At 51.5% G+C, this 21,362-nt stretch overlaps 6 protein-coding genes across 6 annotated transcripts; 3 read left to right on the forward strand and 3 right to left on the reverse strand.

The window, feature by feature from the left end:
* Positions 1-329: 329 nt before the first annotated feature.
* MAA_06858 (DUF1769-domain-containing protein) lies at positions 330-1,694 on the reverse strand (the record flags this gene model as incomplete). The annotated part of the gene is made up of 2 exons (XM_007824856.1): positions 330-597; positions 769-1,694. 2 exons carry the CDS (start codon positions 1,692-1,694, stop codon positions 330-332), a joined length of 1,194 nt encoding a protein of 397 aa, XP_007823047.1.
* A 1,192-nt stretch (positions 1,695-2,886) lies between these two features.
* On the forward strand, positions 2,887-4,218 carry MAA_06859 (alpha beta hydrolase fold family; the record flags this gene model as incomplete). The annotated part of the gene is made up of 1 exon (XM_007824857.1): positions 2,887-4,218. The coding sequence occupies one exon, from the start codon at positions 2,887-2,889 to the stop codon at positions 4,216-4,218; it is 1,332 nt and encodes a 443-aa protein (XP_007823048.1).
* Positions 4,219-4,873: 655 nt separating this feature from the next.
* Positions 4,874-5,044, reverse strand: MAA_11277 (uncharacterized protein; the record flags this gene model as incomplete). The annotated part of the gene is made up of 1 exon (XM_011413257.1): positions 4,874-5,044. One exon carries the CDS (start codon positions 5,042-5,044, stop codon positions 4,874-4,876), a length of 171 nt encoding a protein of 56 aa, XP_011411559.1.
* A 5,148-nt stretch (positions 5,045-10,192) lies between these two features.
* On the forward strand, positions 10,193-12,555 carry MAA_06860 (F-box domain protein; the record flags this gene model as incomplete). The annotated part of the gene is made up of 2 exons (XM_007824858.2): positions 10,193-10,583; positions 10,916-12,555. The coding sequence occupies 2 exons, from the start codon at positions 10,193-10,195 to the stop codon at positions 12,553-12,555; spliced, it is 2,031 nt and encodes a 676-aa protein (XP_007823049.2).
* A 1,931-nt stretch (positions 12,556-14,486) lies between these two features.
* MAA_06861 (Sulfite oxidase) lies at positions 14,487-16,493 on the forward strand (the record flags this gene model as incomplete). The annotated part of the gene is made up of 1 exon (XM_007824859.1): positions 14,487-16,493. The coding sequence occupies one exon, from the start codon at positions 14,487-14,489 to the stop codon at positions 16,491-16,493; it is 2,007 nt and encodes a 668-aa protein (XP_007823050.1).
* A 622-nt stretch (positions 16,494-17,115) lies between these two features.
* On the reverse strand, positions 17,116-20,725 carry MAA_06862 (26S proteasome regulatory complex, non-ATPase subcomplex, Rpn2/Psmd1 subunit; the record flags this gene model as incomplete). Its single annotated transcript, XM_007824860.1, has 3 exons — positions 17,116-17,520; positions 17,586-20,487; positions 20,586-20,725. The coding sequence occupies 3 exons, from the start codon at positions 20,723-20,725 to the stop codon at positions 17,116-17,118; spliced, it is 3,447 nt and encodes a 1,148-aa protein (XP_007823051.1).
* Between the last annotated feature and the right edge of the window lie 637 nt (positions 20,726-21,362).

Below are 21,362 nucleotides of genomic sequence, written 5' to 3' on the forward strand. Positions count from 1 at the left end.
TCAGAGAATTACGGAACTCACAGCGCAAGACCAGTTGGGCTCCCTAGATCAAATTCGTCCAGCCTCGCCAGAAGAGAGGGACTACAGCGGGTTTTGATCGAGAGAAAAGTAAGTCCACTGCAAGAACGATAGATAAAACCCGTCTAAACTATTAAAGAAGAGAGAGTCTAAAACTACATGTACTCATTGGCTCCCAAAGATATGACATACATCCCCCCCAAAAACAAAATGTACACCGTTGTGCCCCGAAAGTCTGGAAAAAGAACCATGACCATGAGGATACCCCGCATTATAATACACGTTCTATTTGATAAAAGAAAAAGTCGTGCTCAATCGACATCATCTGGACTTGTTGTTTCGCCAACCCCGCCACCGGGCGCTGATTCCTCTTTGGCTTGCTGTAAAACCTGCGCCTCGTCATGCCCTTCGTGTCTAGATTCATTATTGCTTGCCCTTTCGGCGACTCTATCAGCGGCGCCCTCTTTAAGCGTGCCGTCCTCGTTGACGTCTTCTCGAAGATAGATTGTAAATACGACGACTAGGTATGCCTCTGCTGTTTGCTTGTTCCGCAGGACGTATCTAAGTTCGTGCGACCGCCTAGGAATTCATGTTAAACCAACACAAGATGGATAATACGGCACCAAGCAAACAAGCAAACAAGCAAACAAACAGACAGACAAACGAGTTACTAGTAACCCACGGCGTTTCACGGGTGAAAATACACAACCAAGCAGCGCATGGTGGGTGATGGGTAGTCACGTTTCTTACCTGAGACCCTGACCATCCCAGTACTTGACGATTGGCAGCTGGAAGCCAGGCAGATTTAGAGCCAAGTTGGTGAAATCGAGGTAGGGATTGAAAAAGTCTAACCCATATGATTTTCCATACTCGAAGACCCATTTGCTTTTGCTGTCATCCTTCAACGCCCACTTCATACGAGCCTTGCTGTCCACGGGCGCGCCGATGGCCTGGCGGACCTCCATTCCTTCCTCGTCGCCGCCTTCTTCGAACCACAGGCCACCCTTCTCCTCTGCATAGTCCCCAGGGCCGAGATGAATGGAATTAAAAGAGCTCAAGGCAGGGCCATACAAGTAGGGTCTATCGGCGTAGGCGTCTCCATCCAAGCCGGGGTCGATCCACCACCGAACAATTCCCATGGCGGTGTTGAAGCCGGGGGGCAACTTGTCTCGAATTGGGCGATCAAAGTCATTGCCGAACTGGAGGTCGTGGCCGTTGATGCCCTCTGGTTTCGGCCCCGAGCTGGCGTCGCTATCGTCGCTCACGACACTCTCATCACTTCCCGCGGCGGGCTTCAGAGGCTTAAATCTAAAGGAGATGCTGTACTGGTCGTTGTTCTTTGCGTGCGGCTCCGTCTCAAAGTAGGGAGATGTGGCGGGCGACCCCAAGGGCAAACCGCCATAGCCCCGAATTCTGATATTCAGCTCAACATGTGCACTGTGGCCCTGGATTCGGATTGGCTCGGGCTGATTCACCGGCACCTCAACGTGGGTGGCGGCATCGTAGCTTGGGCCTGCCGTTACACGTAGAATATATCTGTCGGCCATGGGCTGATTGCTATATGGACGAGGTTTGTTTGGGTAAGAGACGAATTTCTTGACATGAGAGGAGAATTGCCGCCTTCGGCTGAGCTGCGAATAGCTCTGGGTGGGTGCTTGAGAATTGCTGGATTGCATGACGTCGACCAACGCAGGCGGCAGAATGAAGCTTGCTTGGCTGCTATTGGACCGTTAGGCAGTAACGGAGGCTCCGGTGCTCTGGTCCTAGCTAACCAGCAGGCTACTGGCAACGGCCGTGGGGCGAATTCGTTGACCATGTAACGCAGCGCGCGGAAGGATTAATATTCAGACAGACGGCGTGGTATTGCTCAATTGCAGGACGTACAATGATATACAGGGTTGCAGTTTCTTCGTTTGTTCCTTTGCTTTTGAGGAAAAAGATTAAAAAAAGAACTGGCTACTCCAGCTGGCTCAAACTGGCGTTTTGAAAATACGCAACATGTTACGCATTGACCATATGTTGAAAGAGCGCCGCCGAAACACCGTCGGTGCTGTCAATCTGACCGGTCGCGCTCTGGCTCAACCGACTTGACACCAGATCAATTGTACATCCGTACTCTGTACATCTAAAAACCCGCTTTCCTAATATCACGACATCAGATCCATGTCGCAAGGGTCGGCCAGTCAATGCTCCCTGCTCCTCCTACCGGGCCAAGTGCGACAGTGTGTCCATTGATGCGCTGCCCAGAGAGACGTGTACATGCATATCTGGCAATGATAAATCAAAGTCTCCGCACATGCACCGCCCTCAGGGAACGCCGGCTCCTCATCAGACGTGACGCAAACACCAAAAACAGCCACCACCCAAGAAACTGGAATCTTGAGCTTTTCGTGCCTCTCTGCCGGCGCCATCGAAAGACCAAAAGAGCTAGTCGAGAAATGATCATATCAGCCTGATGATCCCCAATATCCAGCGACCATGACGGCTAGTGACCGGGGGCATCTCTCCAAACACAAATAACACTCCTATGATCTGGGGGTATTTCATCAATTCAAAGGCAACACAATATCATCCCCAATCGGATTTCCAGCGCCGGGGTTAAATATATGGTTGCAGTAAACGGACAGACCAAAGCGGATCGTTATGATTGGCACATCTTTGGGCGAGTTTCTACTTATTCGCATTTCCATACTTTTATTTCGATATCTTCCGGCTCTTTACGTCGTCATTCTACTCTACAACGTTCTAAAGAGAGATTTGCCGTGGCATAGCTTGGCCACCGTCGTCCCGGCCTTGTTACTAGTAGCAGAAACCTTGTTCTTCACCTTGATTTACACACCGCACAAGCGGAGATTGCAATGCACCGCAATGCACCCGGCTCCTTTATCGCATGCTGAACGGAGACGCTTATTCGACAAGTGCATGGCCAATACGCCTCATGTGAACGAATACTTGCGCGGGTGGTTCCTCGGTGCCGAGTTGGAAGACATTCGTCGAGACAACCTGCGCGAATTCTTCCTCTGGGCGTTTTTCGACACCCAAGTGAAAAACAACGACCCGGCATCTATTGACCAGGACATCTGGAGCGAGATCAACGACTACGTCGCGCTGACGGAAGAACGACTTGGTCACCCCCTAGGCGAGGGATGCGGGCCAGCCAAGAGTCTTCGTCTCACACTGGACGGCATCGCTACTGCGTACAGATGTCTACTATGGTATTTCATCGTGTTCCTAGTCGACCAGGCCACACACTACGTATTGGCCCGGCACGGGTTTCGTTATTACGCCAGGACATTTCGTGTTGCACGGAGGACGTTTCCCCCTCGCCCACAAGAGCTGTTTGCCAAGCATCGCTCGACAGTACCCGAGCTGAGCTACTGGTTTCTGCCGCACACCACAAACGGTGGGAACAAACGATGTATTATTTTCTGGCACGGAATCGGGATAGGACTATGGACGTACGTGTGGTTCATAATACAATTGCGTGCCTCCCGCGCTTCAAACCATGACACAGGCATCATTGTGCCAGAGATGCTTCCCATTTCCTTTCGACTCACGGACCCGCCTCCTCGAAAAGACGAACTGTTGACCATGGTGATGCGAATTCTGGACCACCACCAGGGCTGGGAGAGGTTCACGTTGGTGTCTCATTCATACGGGTCAGTTCCCACGACTCACATGCTGCGGTCACCGCAATTGAGAAGAAGAATCCAGTCCATCACCCTCATTGACCCCGTGACAATTCTTCTTCACTTGCCGAACGTCGCCTACAACTTCACACGACGGACGCCGCAGCGGGCAAACGAATGGCAGCTTTGGTACTTTGCCGGCACCGACCTGGGAGTAGCCCTCTGCCTCGGCAGGCATTTCTTCTGGAGAGAAAACATCATATGGAAGGAGGATCTAGTATCAGAGCATACCCCACAGACAAGGCGGCATGATTCCCAGGGCACTCAGAGGGTCGCGGTGTGCTTGTCCGGACGGGACTTGATTGTGAACACGGCAGAAGTTGCACGGTATTTAACGAGCAGGCCGGATATGACGGGTGTCCCAGCAGCTTCCGAGGACATTGAAGGCAGCAGAGAGTGTGCTGCCGACGACGTGCAAGTTGTCGTGTTTCCTCGCTTGGACCACGCCCAGGTGTTTGACCGGAGGCGTGAGCGCGAGAGAGTTGTCGAGCTTATTCAAAACCCGCATTGACTGACTTGTTAGTTGGGAACGGTATAGAAGACGATATGGCAACGGAGACGGGAGTAGATCAAGCATAGCCAGCCCTCGAATTTACCTACCAAAGATGATGCCAGATGCACATCGAACTACTGCCTTTATTTGCCCGGTGTGGTTTCGTCGCCTCCCCAACCGTCCAAAGTAGCACCAACTGGACGCGGCCCGCCATGTATGACGACACACACAAGATCTACATGGCTCCCGTTCACAACCTGATGCTCGGTCCAGGCGGGGATGAAAGCAAAGTCTCCAGCGCCCAAGTCATGTTTTCTCAGCTCCGACTCAAAGCCCTCATTCACTGTCAGACAACCCGTCCCCGAGACAGTGTACATGATTGCATCTGCAGGCGTGTGCATTTCATGTTAGTAATGGAAACTTGGCCTATGCCGACATGCCAGGACGGCGAGCCAACGGCGGCACAGATCTTAGCTGCAAGCCTCAAGCCCGGCAGGGAAAAAAAAGGGGGGGGGAGTGAAGTTCTGGACACAAACCTTGTTCGCTGTTGTGGTGGACTGGAGTTTCGGACTGTGGTCGAACCGTGAGGACTATGTATGTGCGAATGTTACAATGACAGGGCCAAATATAGCATCATGCTCTCGCAGGTGGGCATGAGACATGCGATGTGTCACTAACCTGTAGCAGACATTCTATCGCACTTGTCCACAATGGCAGCTCTGACAGTAACGGGACCTTCAACAGTAGGACGCTTGGGCTCCAGATCCCCAGCCCGCGTCACATGCGTGGCGGCGGGCATGATCATAGGCAAGATCTCGGAGATGAGCGGGAAAAACGAGGCCATGATTGACAACAAAATCCCCGCAAGCAAAAAACGGCAAACAGAAACACGGCGAGCCTTTTTCACCTCGTCCAACGTCAAAGTCTCTCCTCGCCTCTAGCAAGGATCTCCCTGGTTGGGCAAGAGCAAGGATATGCGCGATCTGCTAAAGGATTCCGCGTCCGCGTCTGCGTCTGTGTCTGTGTTTGTAAGCTCGAACCAGCAAAATCGGGATCCGCGCCGGCTCACGGCCTGGGAGGGTTGGAGGTTGTGGCTGACCGCGGGTACCGGGATGCAGATCCCGCGTACTTTGAAACTCTGTTTGTTAATACGGGGCCCTGTCAGTTATACATACAATGGGCGCAGCCAAGAGCCGCAGAAAGTCGACAAAGGGCCAGTTGACCCTGTCGCAGCGGCGGCGGCGCAAAAATGTACATATGAAGACGAAGAACGGGCGAGGCTAGAATAGGAAGGCCGACCGCCAACACGGAACGCCGTGGCTGGGACTGAGACGCGCTGTTACACCGATCGAAGAAGGGGGAGGGGGAAGGGCCACCACCACAATCCATCTGATAATAGTCCCGCGTAGTGGTGACGCAGTTGAAGCGTAATCAAGATGCGTACTCCGTACCAGACATTACATTCATGTACTGGCCTCTTGTAGGTACAGAAGCCAGTGGGGTTTCTGTCTCTCTTCCAAAGGCACCAAGGCACCGGAGCACCCACCGACTTGGTACTCCAAGTAGTTATTTGGTTGCTTACTTGACCGTTTGGGTCAGATGATTGTGAACTGTCCAGGAACTTTTCGACATGCACCAGTTAGCCTTGGCACTCACTATGGATTCGATAGTAACAAGCCAAATTGTACGAGTGCGGAAGGCTCGCTTTGCTGCGCGGAGCGGTGACATCACTTCATAAAACATGCGCGGTTCCCTCCCGCCATGACGAGCAGCTGGCTTGGCAAAACTAAAACTCGATACGGAGTACCATGTCCATAGTATTGCATTAGCCCGAGGCAGATTCCGCACATCTATCCAAGACCGAACAAGCTGTAGAATAGTCTTCGAGAAGCAAGGTACCCAAGTCTAAATCAGGTTGGTGACAACCGAGATGAAGCCCACCACACGTTGGGCCTGCGCGAATGCCGATGCGACCTAGCGAGTAATGGAACCACACTGTTCGGATATTGCCAGGACACGACCCCAAGCCATAAAGAACCTGCCACATGAGAGAAAAAAAAAGGACCTGCATATGTACAGACGCCGTGTCTTCAAAATCGGGGACCTGCGGATGTTCGTGTCTTCCGTCATCCGCCATGCGAAAAGCCCCAGTTCTGACCATCTTCAGGTGCTTCGGCCGAGGTTTGCCGGGCCTGCCGGCTGGTTGAGAAGGCCATGATACCGTAATTCTTGTCATTAGAGCAAGGACAGTGACATGGCCTGTTCTTTCATGCATAACCGAACAATGTGAAGAGTAAATCTAGGTTCGCGGACAGTCGAAGAAGAAGAATACTATGTATGCTCGCTGCGATAAGCCCGCTAGCGGTATGCAAGCATTTTACACATGCATATATTCTGCTCCTGTGAGCCCCGTGTCCATTAAGCATGCTGTATGAAGTTTTCACCTGTCGATGGATAGCCGCTTTCCTACGCCCCCTTTTTGAACACTCTCTGACGGGATTCGAGATTCTGAAGTCGGTGTATGCTCACTTCCGGCCGGAAGTGAGGTGAGGAGTAAGAAGTTTGCAGTGGAGCTGGACAGGTGCCAGGGGCCAGTCTGTCAAGGATGTTGGGAGCATTCGATCAATCTGCAAGAAGAGCAGCTGGCTCGGTAGATCTTCAAAAGTGATTGGTAGGGTCCCGGAGCCACCCATCCTCTCTTCAATAACTAAAAGCGGACACAGTGCAATGGCAACTATAGAGTATTTGGATGGCTGGTCATCATATTGGCCAGGCATGACAGACAAGGCCTGGCTTGAGCTTAACTGCCAAGTACCTATGTAGTAGCTGATCTGGTACCATTGGCAGCAGGACCAAGAAGTTCTGATACAACAGCGTGCTCTGTTCGTGGGTATATTGTCACTGCATGTGCTTTCCACAAATCCAGAAACGGAGTCGCTCGACGTATGCTGCCATGGGTTGGTGATGCTGGGCCTGTTGAGCAATGGGCTCGACTAGCCGAGTTTGGAGGCGTCCAGACAAACCACATAAGTGTATTTGGAATATGTACAGATATGAAAGTTGGTGAAAGCTCGTGGCAATAAAAGCCAGAAGTTGCATTGCACACGCACAGCATGTGTGTACGCAAGTAACTAGCTGGCTTGCTGAATTGGGCAGACTCCTGCAGGTGGTGGTGTACTTTGCGAATCCTCGGAAACAGCTCCGGTACCTTGTTCTGCATGTGGGACACAAAGGAGGAAGAAGCTTCAAGCGAGGGAGGGCGTGGTGTATAGATAATCGGACAGTTGCATGCACAGTCGCATTAGTGGGTGATGTTTTCCCCTTTTCCTGACAGGAGCCCCCAGGTTCTCTCTATCTGGTGCCGTTGGACTCGGAGTGGAGAGAGTCCGTCTGTACCTTGGGTGTCGTAAAGCCCGACTGCGACAAACACAGACACTGGGAGAGAATTCCTTTGCATTCAGACGAGAAGCCCACCTGCCCAGCTTGTTCTGTAAATATTTCACGCATGCCTGTTTGGACATGTGGTGATCGGACGTTTTTCCCGCCTGAAGACGCAGCATCCTGGCGCTAGCCAAGCACTGTGTTTAAGCCCGATCCCTGTGATTACCACGTCAACTCTAGCAGGTAACATTGAAGGGCATAAGAAGCGAGACAAGATGCCATGATGCTCCGTGCGCGAAGCTGGCGCCGCCTAAATTTCTTCAATTGAGGGGATTGTGGGCCATGGGAGCATTTGGTCGGCTCAGCAGAGAATGGGAAAAGCCTCAGGAGCTTTCATTTCAAAGCCACCCAAGGAGCTAGTCACTGCGCGTGGTACAAAGTGATGCTACCGAAGTATCGTCGTCGATGTAAACAGCCCTCCATGTCTTTGTCACTGTGTTGCCATTTGAAAGAAGAGCTGAGAGAGGCAATGCCGAGGCGGGCAGTACGGAATATATAAGCGCGCATTTATCAGGACTTCTGAAAGTTTCCTGTGGGAAAAGCGCTTTCCATCGGGGGCTGGCATGCAGAACAGCTCTTAAATCTAACCAGAGATCATAGCTCACTTTGTAAACAAAGCTAATGGTGACCTGTAAAAGAATCGGAATGTTCCGTGACTTGACAAAGGTCCTTATTATGTCTGGTAGCATGGCTAGACAACAGCAAGCATACATACTGTGAAGTCGGGGTCTTAAACGACCTAGTAGTATTCCTGACAGGTCCACTTTAGCTAGTGGTCTCTCGGTCAAATTGACCTTGAGAAGAACATGGGCGAGGCGTTTGCCTGCAGCCTAGCCAGGCTAATAATAGTCAACGCCGGGTACGGTTAATCTTGGGGGAGATGCGTCCTGGTCTCCGCCCTAGAAGTTGCATCTCCTGGTTCTTCTATAGTGGGGGGGAAGGGTCATAAGTCTTCGAATCATTCGACGCTGCCGATGTACACACATAGTCATCGTCTTTGGTGCTTGATGTATGCATCGATATTTGTGTACTCCGTAGTCTCTCCAACTGTAGATTTGGTTCAATGCAAGGATGCGATCTTTGGTACGAACTGGCCGAGAAAATCTGGAAGACATATTAGCATTTGAAATCGAGGCATTGCTAGTCCTCCATCAGGATCTCCTAGATTAGGAGGACTCCAATGTCGTCGAAGCTAGTGTAGTGAGGTTGAGGTTTCAATGTTTTCACGAGTTCCACATAGCCGAGGAGGTCTCGAGTCGTGTAACGAGTTCTCGAACTTTGAGCCCACTTACCCACTTGGAGCGGGTATCTGGTGCCCCGAACTTTGGGAGCTCTAAGTGCCAGCTAGTGTCGTCGACCTCGGAAGCTGTGTGGTTCAGGTATAGATGCACAGTTAGCAAACGTCTAGTCTGTTGGTCTTGTTGAAGAGATATGTTGCGAGCAACTCTGGAGTAGGTAAACTACAAAGTGGCACCTACTAGGTACCTAGGTACCTACTAGGTGCGCACCGCTGCGTGACTGCTGCCTACTTAGGTGGTTAAGCCATCAATGGTGCAACCGTGTCTACTGGTTGGTCGCTCTTGCCTCAAATTTGCCACTCGACTAGTTGCGGCAGGTACACACCAAAATGCTGTGCTGCACTCATGTTTATGTAAACTGTTGAGTGCCTAGTGATTCCTCCTTTGCGGGCATGCCAGGCCAGGAATTTTCGCATCGCCTTGCACGGAACCACGGAATCACGGCACGGCACAACACCACGGCTTACTCCCCACAGCGTCCCAGTTACGACACACATCAAAGCCGAAACAAAGGAAGCCCAAGCAGAGCGCGGTACTTATTCCACACCTTGTGTCTGGCCCGGAACCCTTTTATAGCCGCCGTCAAACCAGGTTACCATCAGGCCCTGGCTTTCCCGTTGAGAAGCTGGTAGGCTGACCGCGCCCATCCGATCCATCAGCTCCATCCCATGGCGGGCGCTGGAGCGGATCTATGGGCCTTTTGTCATCTGAGAGCGGCACCGGGGACTGGTCGACTAAGTTGACTACGAGAGTACTCTCACCCAACCAGACCAACTAATTACCAACACGGGCCAAAACAAGAACTTTCAACCTCAGTCTCACTGTCACCTACCGCTTCCCATTGACTGCCGCAAGGATTCCGCTGTCCCATTTTTGCTCATACACTCCCCCCCACGGGTGTGCTGGTGATCCTGGCTGAGCTTAGAATTGTGCAGCACTTGGCGTACAACCCCGAGTCTCGCCACAAAAACTGCATCTCAGACAACAGACACCGTCCAAAACAGCGAGTGGCACTTGCAAGTGTTACTACAACAATATATCAAGCTCGTGCCTTGCATTTTTGACTAGCCCGCCGAATATCCACATCACTTGGGGACTCCGTAAACTTCTTTCCTCTTTTGAATGCACAATTCTTCAGAGCTCTCCAACTCAGAAACGCCACATCAGAATTGAATCTATATCACACAGCACGGCGGCCTGTTCGACTTTGCCTCGTGTACCTCTCCTTCGACCTGCTGTGATATATCCGCGAAATGGCTGGCTTCGCAGCCTCTAGAAAAAAGCGTTCTGCGGAGCCAGCTCATGATTCTCGGACAGAGTCGACTACAACTTCAGATCCATCGTCTTCTCATCAGCGGCCTCCGAAGCGCCAGGCTCCCTCACCCACTCCTAATTCACCTCCTGCACGGGATTTGCCAGGCTTACCTGACAACCAAATCCGTGACCTTCTGCCTATTGTGCCTACTTCAGCCACTACATCGCCTTCGAACTACGGTCGTATCAACGCGGAAAACGAAACTAACCTGGTCCTGCTTGAGAGCATGCCGAATGAAGTCAATCATTACCGACAACGCATTTTGAGGAAAATGTCAGGCCAAATTAGCACTGCCAGTGGCGGAGACCACCATGAGACCACATTCGCAGGTATGCCCATTTCTGTTCAATTCCTTGCTTTGCCCCTGGGTTTATCGTCGACGTTAAGACACAGAATTGCCAAAATTTATCTCTGGGTCTGTACTGTTGATTTTCATGCGGCTGATAGCTCTATTTTGTGGTGTGTGTATGCCTCTCTAATAGCAATTATACACCAACCTTGGCTGTCTTACAGCCGGAGCCTCATCCTCTAAGTCCCAGTTAGCGACGTCCAAGTTTGCGATCAAGTAGTCTACTTGGCTCGGATTGAACAGCTTTATCATTTTATCAGATGGCACGGGTTTTTTAATGCAAGAAATGAGTCAGCTGACGTTTCGCCACAGGCAAGCATCTATTATTGTCAGAGAAAGCGGTCGAAAGTGCTTCCCGCTCAAGACAAAGTTCAAATAGGGATTCAAACACATCCTCTCTCTGCAATTTGCCTCCAGAGTTAATCGATTGCATTCTATCACACCTGTCTGCCACAGATCTGCCCTCCGTTGCCGCCACTTGTCGGAAGCTTCATAGACAAGCCATATCGGACATCCATTGGCTTCGATGCATCCAGCACAATGTGCCGGGATTAACATTGACCAACCCCGGCCCTTGCAGCAGCTTCCGGGAGCTTTATATTGCACATGATCCCGTATGGTTTCTACCGAAGTATAAAATCTGGTTCTGTGATAGAGATTTAACGGGCAAACTAATCGTCGTGCGCTTCGACCCACGGAGAGGTTGTATAGAAGGCTACCAATTGGTAGCCGTAAGCAATAGGAACACCTTCGAACATTGGCCAACGGACAGCCAGGTTATTATTCATGGTTTCGAGCCACAAGTCAAGCTGCATCTTGATAAGCCTGTTCTGCAGTTTGATGCCCAAGACAGGCAGAAGACCGGAAATTTTTCTGTCAGGCAGGGCGCTAACCGCTTTGCTTCCGAAAAACCTATGGCGCGTGGAAATCGTTCAGATCCGATGTTCAGTAACTTCTTACTCACCCGGCCATTAGACCCTGAAAAGGCGGATGAGAAACTCGCTGCTGACTACCCTTATGATCATGTTTGGCCGCCACCAACCATCCCAGCTCGTCACCACGTGTCTGGCGCAAGATCTGGTCAAGCTGTCATCGACCTGTCGCAAGATGATCGGCCCAGGTCTCGAGGTGAGGTCTCTGATCAGACCTTCCGTATTCGGCAGTGGATGCAAATGCCAGGAACGCCACCGCCGCCGAGCCTCATAGGCGGCCAGGCTGGTAGCTTTACAGGCATGGTGCAGGTTCTGAATGGATTAACCGATGCAGACAACGTCATGCTAGCTGCTGGTGCTATGGGTGTCCACATTGGTGAAGAAGTCATCACGTACTCGACTCTTGACCCGGTCCTATATACACCGACGTCGACAAAGCCATGGCGAGGTATATGGGTTGGCGATTATAGTGGCCATGGGTGTGAATTCCTGCTCATTAACCAACCTGACGACCCTCATGTCACTGATGCCGAGCTTGGCCTGGTGCGAGACGCTGACGAGACGGACGAAGCCTGGGAAAGGCGAAGGAGGGAAGCCCACATGTATCGTGGCCGTCTTGAAGCAATCAAATTGACGGGCGATCCCAACGTGCCGCGGGGTGAGTACACTTTTGTCTCTGATGATCTTGGCCCCGGAGGTTACGTAGGGGTGGCTACAGACCCTCCTTTCGCGGGGGCTAGGGTGGTGAAGAGCAAGGGACACGTTGCTGCAACAGGGTTTATTCAAGGTAAGCAAATGGATCAAGAGTCTTTGAAGGCGTGCAACCCAGTATATTGGGAGATGCCACCGCTGTTAGAACCAATCGCTGACGGTATTGGCGTCCACGCCGGCCATGCAGACAAGTATATTGAAAGTCAGCTCCTGCTCATTGGGCCGAATCGGCTGGCTCAGTATTGGGTTGGCTTTGGGCATATCAGTTTCTTTGAGAGGGTTCAAGTTGATGACTTGATTATACCGTGATGGGCGTATCGACCATCTTCCTTGGGAACTCTTTTATCGAGGCTGGTATACAAGGACAATCCAACTTTTCGCCACGCACGTTGCCGAAGTAAGCGGAGCTTAAACTCTTGAAGAGTTCCTCATCGATCCATTAATTACCTGAGAAGCTTTGTATGTACTAATCTTTACTATACTAGCTTCACTAGAGATAAAACTAATATCAAAAGAACATGTTTTACCAGGCATCATTCTAGCAATCGTTACTCGAGTTTAGAGTATCCAGAAAGCATAATAAAACGATTATAACAGAAACCGTAATGCGTGCCAGTTTGGCGTACTCGATTGGCAGCCTTGAGGTTTGACGTTGTGCACCGAGCAGTTTAGGTAAGTGCTTAATACAAGCAAGTGTCCAAGGCAGAAAGGGGTGGCCTGAAATCGAGTTTTGCACCAGACTCAACTTGTCCGGGGCATGATGGGCCGGCCGTGATCCTTGGCAACGGTTGATATACTAGTTGATTTACGATGCAACATGCACCCACTGTAGCTCTACCCAATTCAATGTTAGCTGCGCAGCCCATCAGGAAGCAATCCTACCACTGGCTGGAACGGAATGGCCTGTGACTCCAGCCAATGGTTAGCGCCGTAGGCTATTTGGATATCGCTTTACAGCCAATGGGATCACGTCGTATCAGAAATTCTTGGAGCGATCCGAAGCGATTCGTAGTTTTTGCATCGCCTCAGGATGTTTCCTTGTCTGCCGTATTGCCCTACTGCCGGGCTGCTTCAATGTTCAATGTTAGCATAAGGCGGCAGTCGCCCACCTGGCTGCATGGCTTGGTCAAGTCCCAACCGGAAGTAGACACGCCGTTGTCCCAGGCGCACTCTTTGGCTAGTACGGAGAATTCAACGGTTCGTGTCCACTGACTGTTGGAGAATTCAATGCTGGGACGATAATATGGCGGGCACTGGCAATGTCCAGGCACGCTGGACAGTGGAATACATACGGAGCACGCGTAGGCCAAGTTGAAGAGAGGGCTGTGTTGCCGCCGTGTGCAGGCCAGAGGTGGTGGCCAAATCCGCCGTGGTTAACCGACACAGTGTTCACCTGACCTCTCGCGCCTGACGTCGAGCCAAGACAGCACGGCAACCAACGGTGTCGCGTCGTCGTGTGTTGGGTGTTTCCATGTTCTGTGCTCAGCTGCACGCACAGCAGAATCAACGTCCAAGGTTCTCGACTGGCAACATTTGCATGGAGTCTGGTAGCTTACCGACTACCGAGTCCGGGGTAAACGATTGAAAGCACTTGTGCCGACCAGCGCCTGGGTCCATCGTGGCTTCCTTGTCTGTAAATCCCAAACTCATCCACTTACCCTTGCCCACGTTTTTCGCTTTGTACCGCCTTAAGTCGCCTCGACTGCAATCTTGATTCCCCCTTTCTTCCACAGTTTTTTTTTTATCGAATCGCCTTTACGCCCAGGGCCTCCCGCATTTTGCCTACCACAAACGGAGCGCATACCATCCGTACTTCATACCGAGTACAGCAAACCGCTTTGCGACTGCATCGTCGCAAGACGCGAGGACGCAGACTTCGCCATTGTGCCTCCTGGCATATTCTTTCTCTTGGCACCTCAACAAAATCCCAGTTGGTTAAAGGCATTCAATCTCATGGTTCTCTGATCCATGGAATTGAGTTGCCTTTAAAGATCGACTTCTGGGCACGGGTTGTGCTTCTGGAAGCTGTGCGCCTGGCCCAAGAACCTGCTGGCTGGTGCTTGCCATCCAGCTCAGTTCGTCACAGCTGCTCCTCCAACAGTCCCGACGAGTCTTTTCCTACAAGCCGTCCGTTCGCAGCAGTATTCTTCTGAGCTCCCATCTCTGACTGAACTGGGTTTTCGTCGGCACCATTCCATCGCCACCACCGTTGCCGCCAACGCGGATCCAACGTTCCAGCCATGAATCCACGACACCACCGCTGTATATCTCAACGGCTGTTTCGTCTTCACATTTCCCACCCACGGCCAACGGCAGACTTTTTTCCAACCGCAGTCCATCGACGCGCCTTCTCCTCTTCTGTCCCGAGAAGTGCGGAGGCCGGGCGTCACAGCGGCGGCCCGGCCTCGCGGGTGTCGGCGGTACGGCATTCGGTTCGGCCCCGTTCTCAGATCGCGGCTGCCATTGCTAGTCTCGGTTTGCTCTCTCTTGCTCTCTGTGTCTATCCCTCGTCCCCCACCACCTTGGATGCCCATTATGCATCGTCACCCCCGGCTTCATCCTCTTCCTTTAAGCCCGAGCCAGCTCCAGCTCCAGAGAATCCCTCCGACAACCGGGATCCCGACCTGCCACGCTTTCGTATAGCTGAAGTCCGTAAGCATGGGGCCGACTCGGACCATCCATGGGTCATATACGGTGACAAGGTCTACGACATAACGGATTGGATACCCGCTCATCCTGGTGGCCAGGTCATTCTGCGCGCTGCCGGAGGATCCATAGACCCTTATTGGAATATTTTTACAATCCACAAGAATCAATACGTTTACGATATCCTGTCCCAATATCTAATTGGTTATGTTGACCAAGCCGATCTTGTCAATGGCAAGCCTGCGCAAGACCAAATCGAGGATCCTTTCGAAAATGACCCGGAGCGGCACCCATCGCTTATTACACGGACAGCCAAGCCTCGAAATGCTGAAACGCCATCAGAAGCGCTCAGCGCGCAATTCCTGACACCCAACGAGCTCTTCTACGTGCGTAACCACATGTGGGTTCCCACCATCGAGGACTCCAAGTCGGATGACTATCGATTGACAGTCGAGCTTCTCGATGGAACCATGAAGGAATACACACTGCGGGAACTGAAAACAAGGTTTCCCAGCCGCAAGGTCACTGCCGTTTTGCAATGCTCTGGTAATCGTCGCAAGCACATGAGTGATGATTCTGGAAGACAAACGAATGGCCTGCCATGGACATCTGGCGCTATTTCCAACGCCTCCTGGGAAGGTGTTCTTCTTTCAGACGTGCTGGCCGACGCTGGATTTGACCTTTCGGAAGCCATGAGTGGTTCGAGCGAAACACAACACGTCCAGTTCATGGGCCTGGAAGCCTACGGTGCATCCATTCCTATCAAGAAGGCCATTGATCCACAGGGAGATGTCCTATTGGCATACAGCATGAATGATAAACCGCTACCTCGAGATCATGGGTTTCCTCTAAGAGCCATTGTCCCAGGCCACGTTGCCGCTAGATCTGTCAAATGGCTGAATCATATTACCCTTAGCGACGAAGAGAGCACAAGCCAATGGCAACGCAAGGACTACAAGTGCTTCGGCCCAAACCAGACCAAAGTCGACTGGGATGCAGCTCCTGCCATTCAAGAATTACCGGTCCAAAGTGCCATCACTACTTTGAAGCTGGGCAAGTGGCTTGACTCAAAAATAGAGCCCAATGTCTTGAAAAACGATCAGGACCAGGCAGTCACGTCGCAGAATCCTCCCCAACAAGAAATTAGCATGAGCGGATACGCATTCTCTGGTGGCGGTAGATCTATCATCCGTGTGGATGTTTCGTTGGATGGTGGCGGCTCGTGGACTCAAGCGTATCTTCTGCCTGATTGCGTGTCCAAAAATGGCATGCCATCGCCCTGCCAGGGCCATGGGGCATGGGCCTGGAAGCGATGGGTATTTGAAGGAAGTGTGCCGCTGGATACATTTAAAGAAAAACACGGAGGCAGACCCGACGATCCGGTGACTGCTGCTGCGAATAGCAAGACTCCAGACAGCGGCCAGAAGCGGTGTACCACAGTTCTGGTCAAGGCAACCGATGATGCCTACAACACACAACCGGAAAGCCACGCCGCAACCTGGAACTTCCGTGGTAATCTAGCCACAGCTTGGCACAGAGTACAGGTCTGTACTGATTGCTCTCGGGCAACTGCCAATGGCAACAGCGCACAAGAAAAGTGATTTAGCAGAAGACAGAACTGTTTTTTTTTTGTTCTGGGGATGGCGAACGTGGATAATTTACATCCATCTGGCGAACTGTGGCTGTATACGCATCATCTGAAGGCATTCTGGAACTGTGTGTTAGCGAATACAATAGGACTTGGAGGCGGCTGCATTGAGCGTCGCATAACATTAGTGTGTTGTAGTAATTAATATTGAGTGAACCAACCTGACCGGTCCTCGTCCCTTTGCATTCTGGAGCCACAGATTCCTAATGGTTAGTGCAGCCAGCGTCAGTGGGCTGCTTTGCCCCAGGGTAGTTAGTTCAAGGACCTGATGTTTTCTTGGCTAGGGAGTTGCTGCCTGCGGGCAACTTCTTCTCATGGCATCCTTTACATGGACTGCTTACTACGAAAGAACGAACGGTTCTGAAAAGGAGAGAATGAAAGACAAATGGCATTTGTTACATCTATCGGTTCAAATACTTCCCCGGTAACAGCTTCTTGCTCAGCCACGGTATGCGAAAAGCATCCCTGACTGAAGTCTGTCCTGAGTCTCTGTCCGTAGTGGTACATATTAAATACACTGCTATTGCAATTCAGTTGCGCTCAACGGGGCACAACTATCACGCAAAATGCTTCTTTTAATCTTCATTGTCCTCACCATCTGTGAAGTACTCAAATTCACCAGGTGTTGGCGCCTCCTCATCCCCTTCTCCATCCTCATCGACGGCAGTCAGTACACCAGCCGCGGCTGCAGCTCCTGCGCCGATTCCAGTGTTTCCGCTGGGCGTCTGCGGGTCACCCAAAAACGATCCTTGGCCACGAAGAAGCTGACCCATCACTTGGCTGCTGCCTGCCGCGCGTGTTGGGTCAACAAGGCCGTCCAACAAAGTCGTGGTCGGTCTACCGGATCGGCCGCCCGCGCCACTTCGGCCCTGACCTGCCACCGGAGCACGCTCGGTAGTGACCTTCTTGAGTTTCTCTTCAATGAGTGATTTGGGCTCCTCGGGTTTGGTATCGTCGAGCAGTAGCGGGCCACCAGTAGGCTGTGCCCGGAGTTAGCAAAATTAATCAAATTGAATATCGCATCGAAGGATGAAGTAATCATTACCTTTTTGACTGGCTTGTATCGCCCGGCTAGAAAGCTGACATACTTCAGTTGTCCCGGCAGAACACGACTCATATTCTCAATATCATAGCCGACCTTCTCCTTCTCCGGTTTTTTCTTGGTTTCGGCAGAAGCAATGTCTTTATCATCCGTGTCCTTCTTGTCCTTGGAATACTCTTTCTTCTCCTCATCTACATCCATCTTCTCAACACCCTTGGCAGGTGCAGTATCAAGATCCATACTCTCACGTCGCTGAGCACGCTCTTTCTTCTGGGCTCGACGCTTGGCTTGGGCTGTTGTTGACAAAATCGCCGTAGCAATCATGGCAGGACCCTCCTCAACCTTGACTTCTTGCTCTGGCGGATAGTCGAACAGGCTCTGTCGGGTGGCGCAGTGGAATTTAATGTCGGGCATCTCTAGGTCATGGTCAAGGCCAATGATGGCTGTAGGAGAGAAGCTCAGAGAAAGGAAGTGCGTGAAGGGGAACCAGTACCAATACTGAGTAAACACGGCCATTCCAACTATTCCGGCCATATTGAGATTACCAGTCTGCGTTTGGAGGCCGATGGTGCAGTTGCGACCACCAGCGTCAATAATACCAAGAGCGAGGGCAGCGCCAAACTTGGTCATGGCATCTTCGTGGCGGTCACCGACAACCTTCTTGAGTGTTTTGCGAATAGAGGAGACCTTGGGGTTCATAACATCGTTCTGTTGTACCATGATCATCGAGAGGGCGATGAGGGCTCCCTGTCGAACAAAGTCGGTGGGATCCTTCATCATTGGCTCGAGAAGGTCAATAGCCTCATCGAGGCCAGTTCCGGCGCAAGAAATACCGAGAGCCATGGCGGATCCATAGCGGACATGAGGGTTATACGACTCAGAGAGCAGCTCAACCATTCGAGGAACGCTGCCTGGCTTACGGAAGAGGATAAAGCCCAAACTCATGACGGCGATTCGACGAACATCATCATTCACATCGCTGACAGCAGTGTGAAGAAGCTTTCGGATGGCTTTGTTGCTTCCGGTTCCGCAGTAGGCCAAGGCCACTGTCATGATACCACCATATCGAAGTGTAGGATCCGGGTCGTTGAGAAGACCTTCGACTAAAACATCTGCTCCTTCTTGTCGGCCAAACATAATGAGCGCCATGCCCAGAGCAACACCGCGAACAATCTTCTCGTGTGTTGTCTCGTGAGCATACGTGATCATGACCTCCAGAGCCTTCACATTGCCAGTTCCTAGCATGATGAGACCCATTGCCAGACCAACGGCCTCACCGTTGAGTGCTGAGTCTTGGAACAGAATGTTTTTAAGCTTGTCAAAGATCTCCATATCCCCTGTGGCCATGCCGGCAATACCAAGTCCAAGAGCGCCGCCATGCTGAACGACTTCCTCTTCAGCTTGACTGAACTGGGCTTTAAGGTAGTCCAACGCATCGGCGCCGTGGTTGGCGTGGATAAGACCATAGGCATATAAGGCACCGCCTTGGCTAAAGATCGAGCCGCTGCTAAGTCCTCCCTGCCGAGGCAAATATGGCTCAAGAAGCTTTCTGGACTGTGACAAATTACCTCGATGAATGACTCCAAGTGCTGCCGTGGCGGTGAATTTTGACCAGTTAACAGCCTTACCTAGCCATTCTAAATTATCCCGGAAGAATTTGTCATTTGTTGTCCCTTGGTTCATGAATGCATTGCAAAAGGTGACAGCGGTATGGAAAATCGAGTTGCGTCCCTCGAGGCTATCGCGTACCTTGTTCAGAATGCTAAGATCGGTGTGGTTATTGCGGTACAGGAACTCAAGGTTTAAACGAATAGTCTTTGATCCGTCAAGAATTGACCGGATGTTCCGGTAAGCTTTGGCCTCGCCTTCAGGCAAGTCTTCTTCGGGGTCTCCCTGTTGATTGTCCAAAAGAGGCTTGTTTTCTGCGGTTTCATCCGAGGCTTCAACCTCCTCCTTTCTAGGTTTCGCAGCCGGTAAAGATGCGAGTACCCTGCCTAGAAATTCTTGTGTGCCATTATCGTGCAAATCGAACGCTATTTGATAAGCGTTGGCGATAGAGGTACGGTCACCATTAGACACTAAAGTACGGAGCATGCGTGAAGCCTCATCGTCCGAATTGAGGTAGACAACGCATCTCGCAATGGCAAAGTAATCTGGATTGGGTATGTCGTTCAGGAGATCAAGAATTAGTTGCAAAATCTCGGTGCGGAAGCTTCGCTCCTGCACGATGTCCATGCAGATACCAAGCGTGTACTCCATGAGTTCCTCGGCTGGGCCTTGGAGTCCATCCTGTGACTTGGACCTGGCGTTCTTTTCGTCTTCACTTGCCTGCTTAATTACGCGCCTCAAAACTTCAAGATTCCTGGCTTCAACGGCAATACCAACAACTTGCCTGTATCGGCCTTGTTTCAAGCAGCTTGCAAACAGACGCTCGATCACGCGCTGCAAGGAGTCTTCAATGTCCCGGTTGGGCAGCTCGGCGATGGAACCGGACCTGCCCTGCTTGACTACAGGCTGAAAAGTGGCGTCGAGTATAGTGTTGTCGAGTGAGGTACGCGAAAGGAGCGACTTGGGGGGCAAGGTCGTGTGGGAGAATGGCGTGGTTGGGGACATGACAGCACTGTCAGAGGCATTGGAGAAGGTTGTTGTGAGTTCCGGGAGATCGGTCTTCTTCGAAGCGCGTGGTTTGGAGTTCTTTGCAGCGGTGGTAGCAATATACTGATCAACGCATTTGGAGATGATAGTCTCTTCAAACTCGCCGGGCGAGTCCAGCTTGAAGAGGTCTCCAGCAGCCAAAGCGAAAACCATGCTGTCATTGTATGCTTGAAGATGGTAATACACCTTGGCGAGGACAAGAGCGGCGAGCTGTCGTTCAGGGAAAGACTCATCTTCATATAATGCCTCGCTATCCAAGCAAAAAGAAAGCATTAGAGCTTGTCCTCAATTGATGCAACTGCTCCGCCAAACTTCATGGCTTGACGGATGGCAAGGATAGCAACTTACATTTGGTTCAGGGCGCCGGCCACCTCGGTCCATACAGTGTCGATGTCATCGTTCAAAGTCTGCAAGGCAAAAACCTTGAGTTCAGGCTCCTCATCGGCAAGGAAGGCCAGCACTCCGGTGGCCGATACAAGGCCAGGCATGATGATCTCGCGAGGGTAGAGATACCAGGGAGCTTTCGGGCGGGTAGGGAGAGAGCTGGGATGGTGACGGTGCAGGTAGTACAAAACAGAAGGGTGAGGTAGAGCGACTCGCAAGGCAAGCGATGCCGGGTTGCGCCAACGGAAGTGGAAGCAGAATCGGGACTAGAGAAGAGAGTTGAGGTGATGTTGCTGAGGATGAGAATGGAGGAGGAATGTCTCGACGAGAAGCAAGTGGCGTTTTGCGCAAGTCAACATCTTCCGGGATAAGATCCACGTCAGGCACAGCTCTGCCTTGAGTACGCACAGACCACCTGCAGGCTAAGCAAGAAACGTCCCGCCTGACACGTAACTGGAATACAGGTGACTTGTCACGTGACAATTCTACTACAGTAATCTCCAGATTAAGACTTTTAAGACTCAGATCGATCAATCAATATTTTCCGGCAGACGAGTAGTTACTACGCAGAGCACTGAACAAGGCATCAAAGTGAGGGCAGCATATATATTTTTATCCTGGATTTCAAACCGCCTGGGTTATCCCCCCTCTGGTGCAGCACACTTAGCTGGAAGATGGCCCAACGAGGAGAGCCGACGGTTAAGTTTATCCATTCATTGCCTGCCATTAGTGTGTCTAGGT

The sequence above is a fragment of the Metarhizium robertsii genome (genome assembly GCF_000187425.2).
Source record: "Metarhizium robertsii ARSEF 23 chromosome Unknown MAA_Scf_5, whole genome shotgun sequence".
NCBI classification, from domain to species: Eukaryota; Fungi; Ascomycota; class Sordariomycetes; order Hypocreales; family Clavicipitaceae; genus Metarhizium; species Metarhizium robertsii.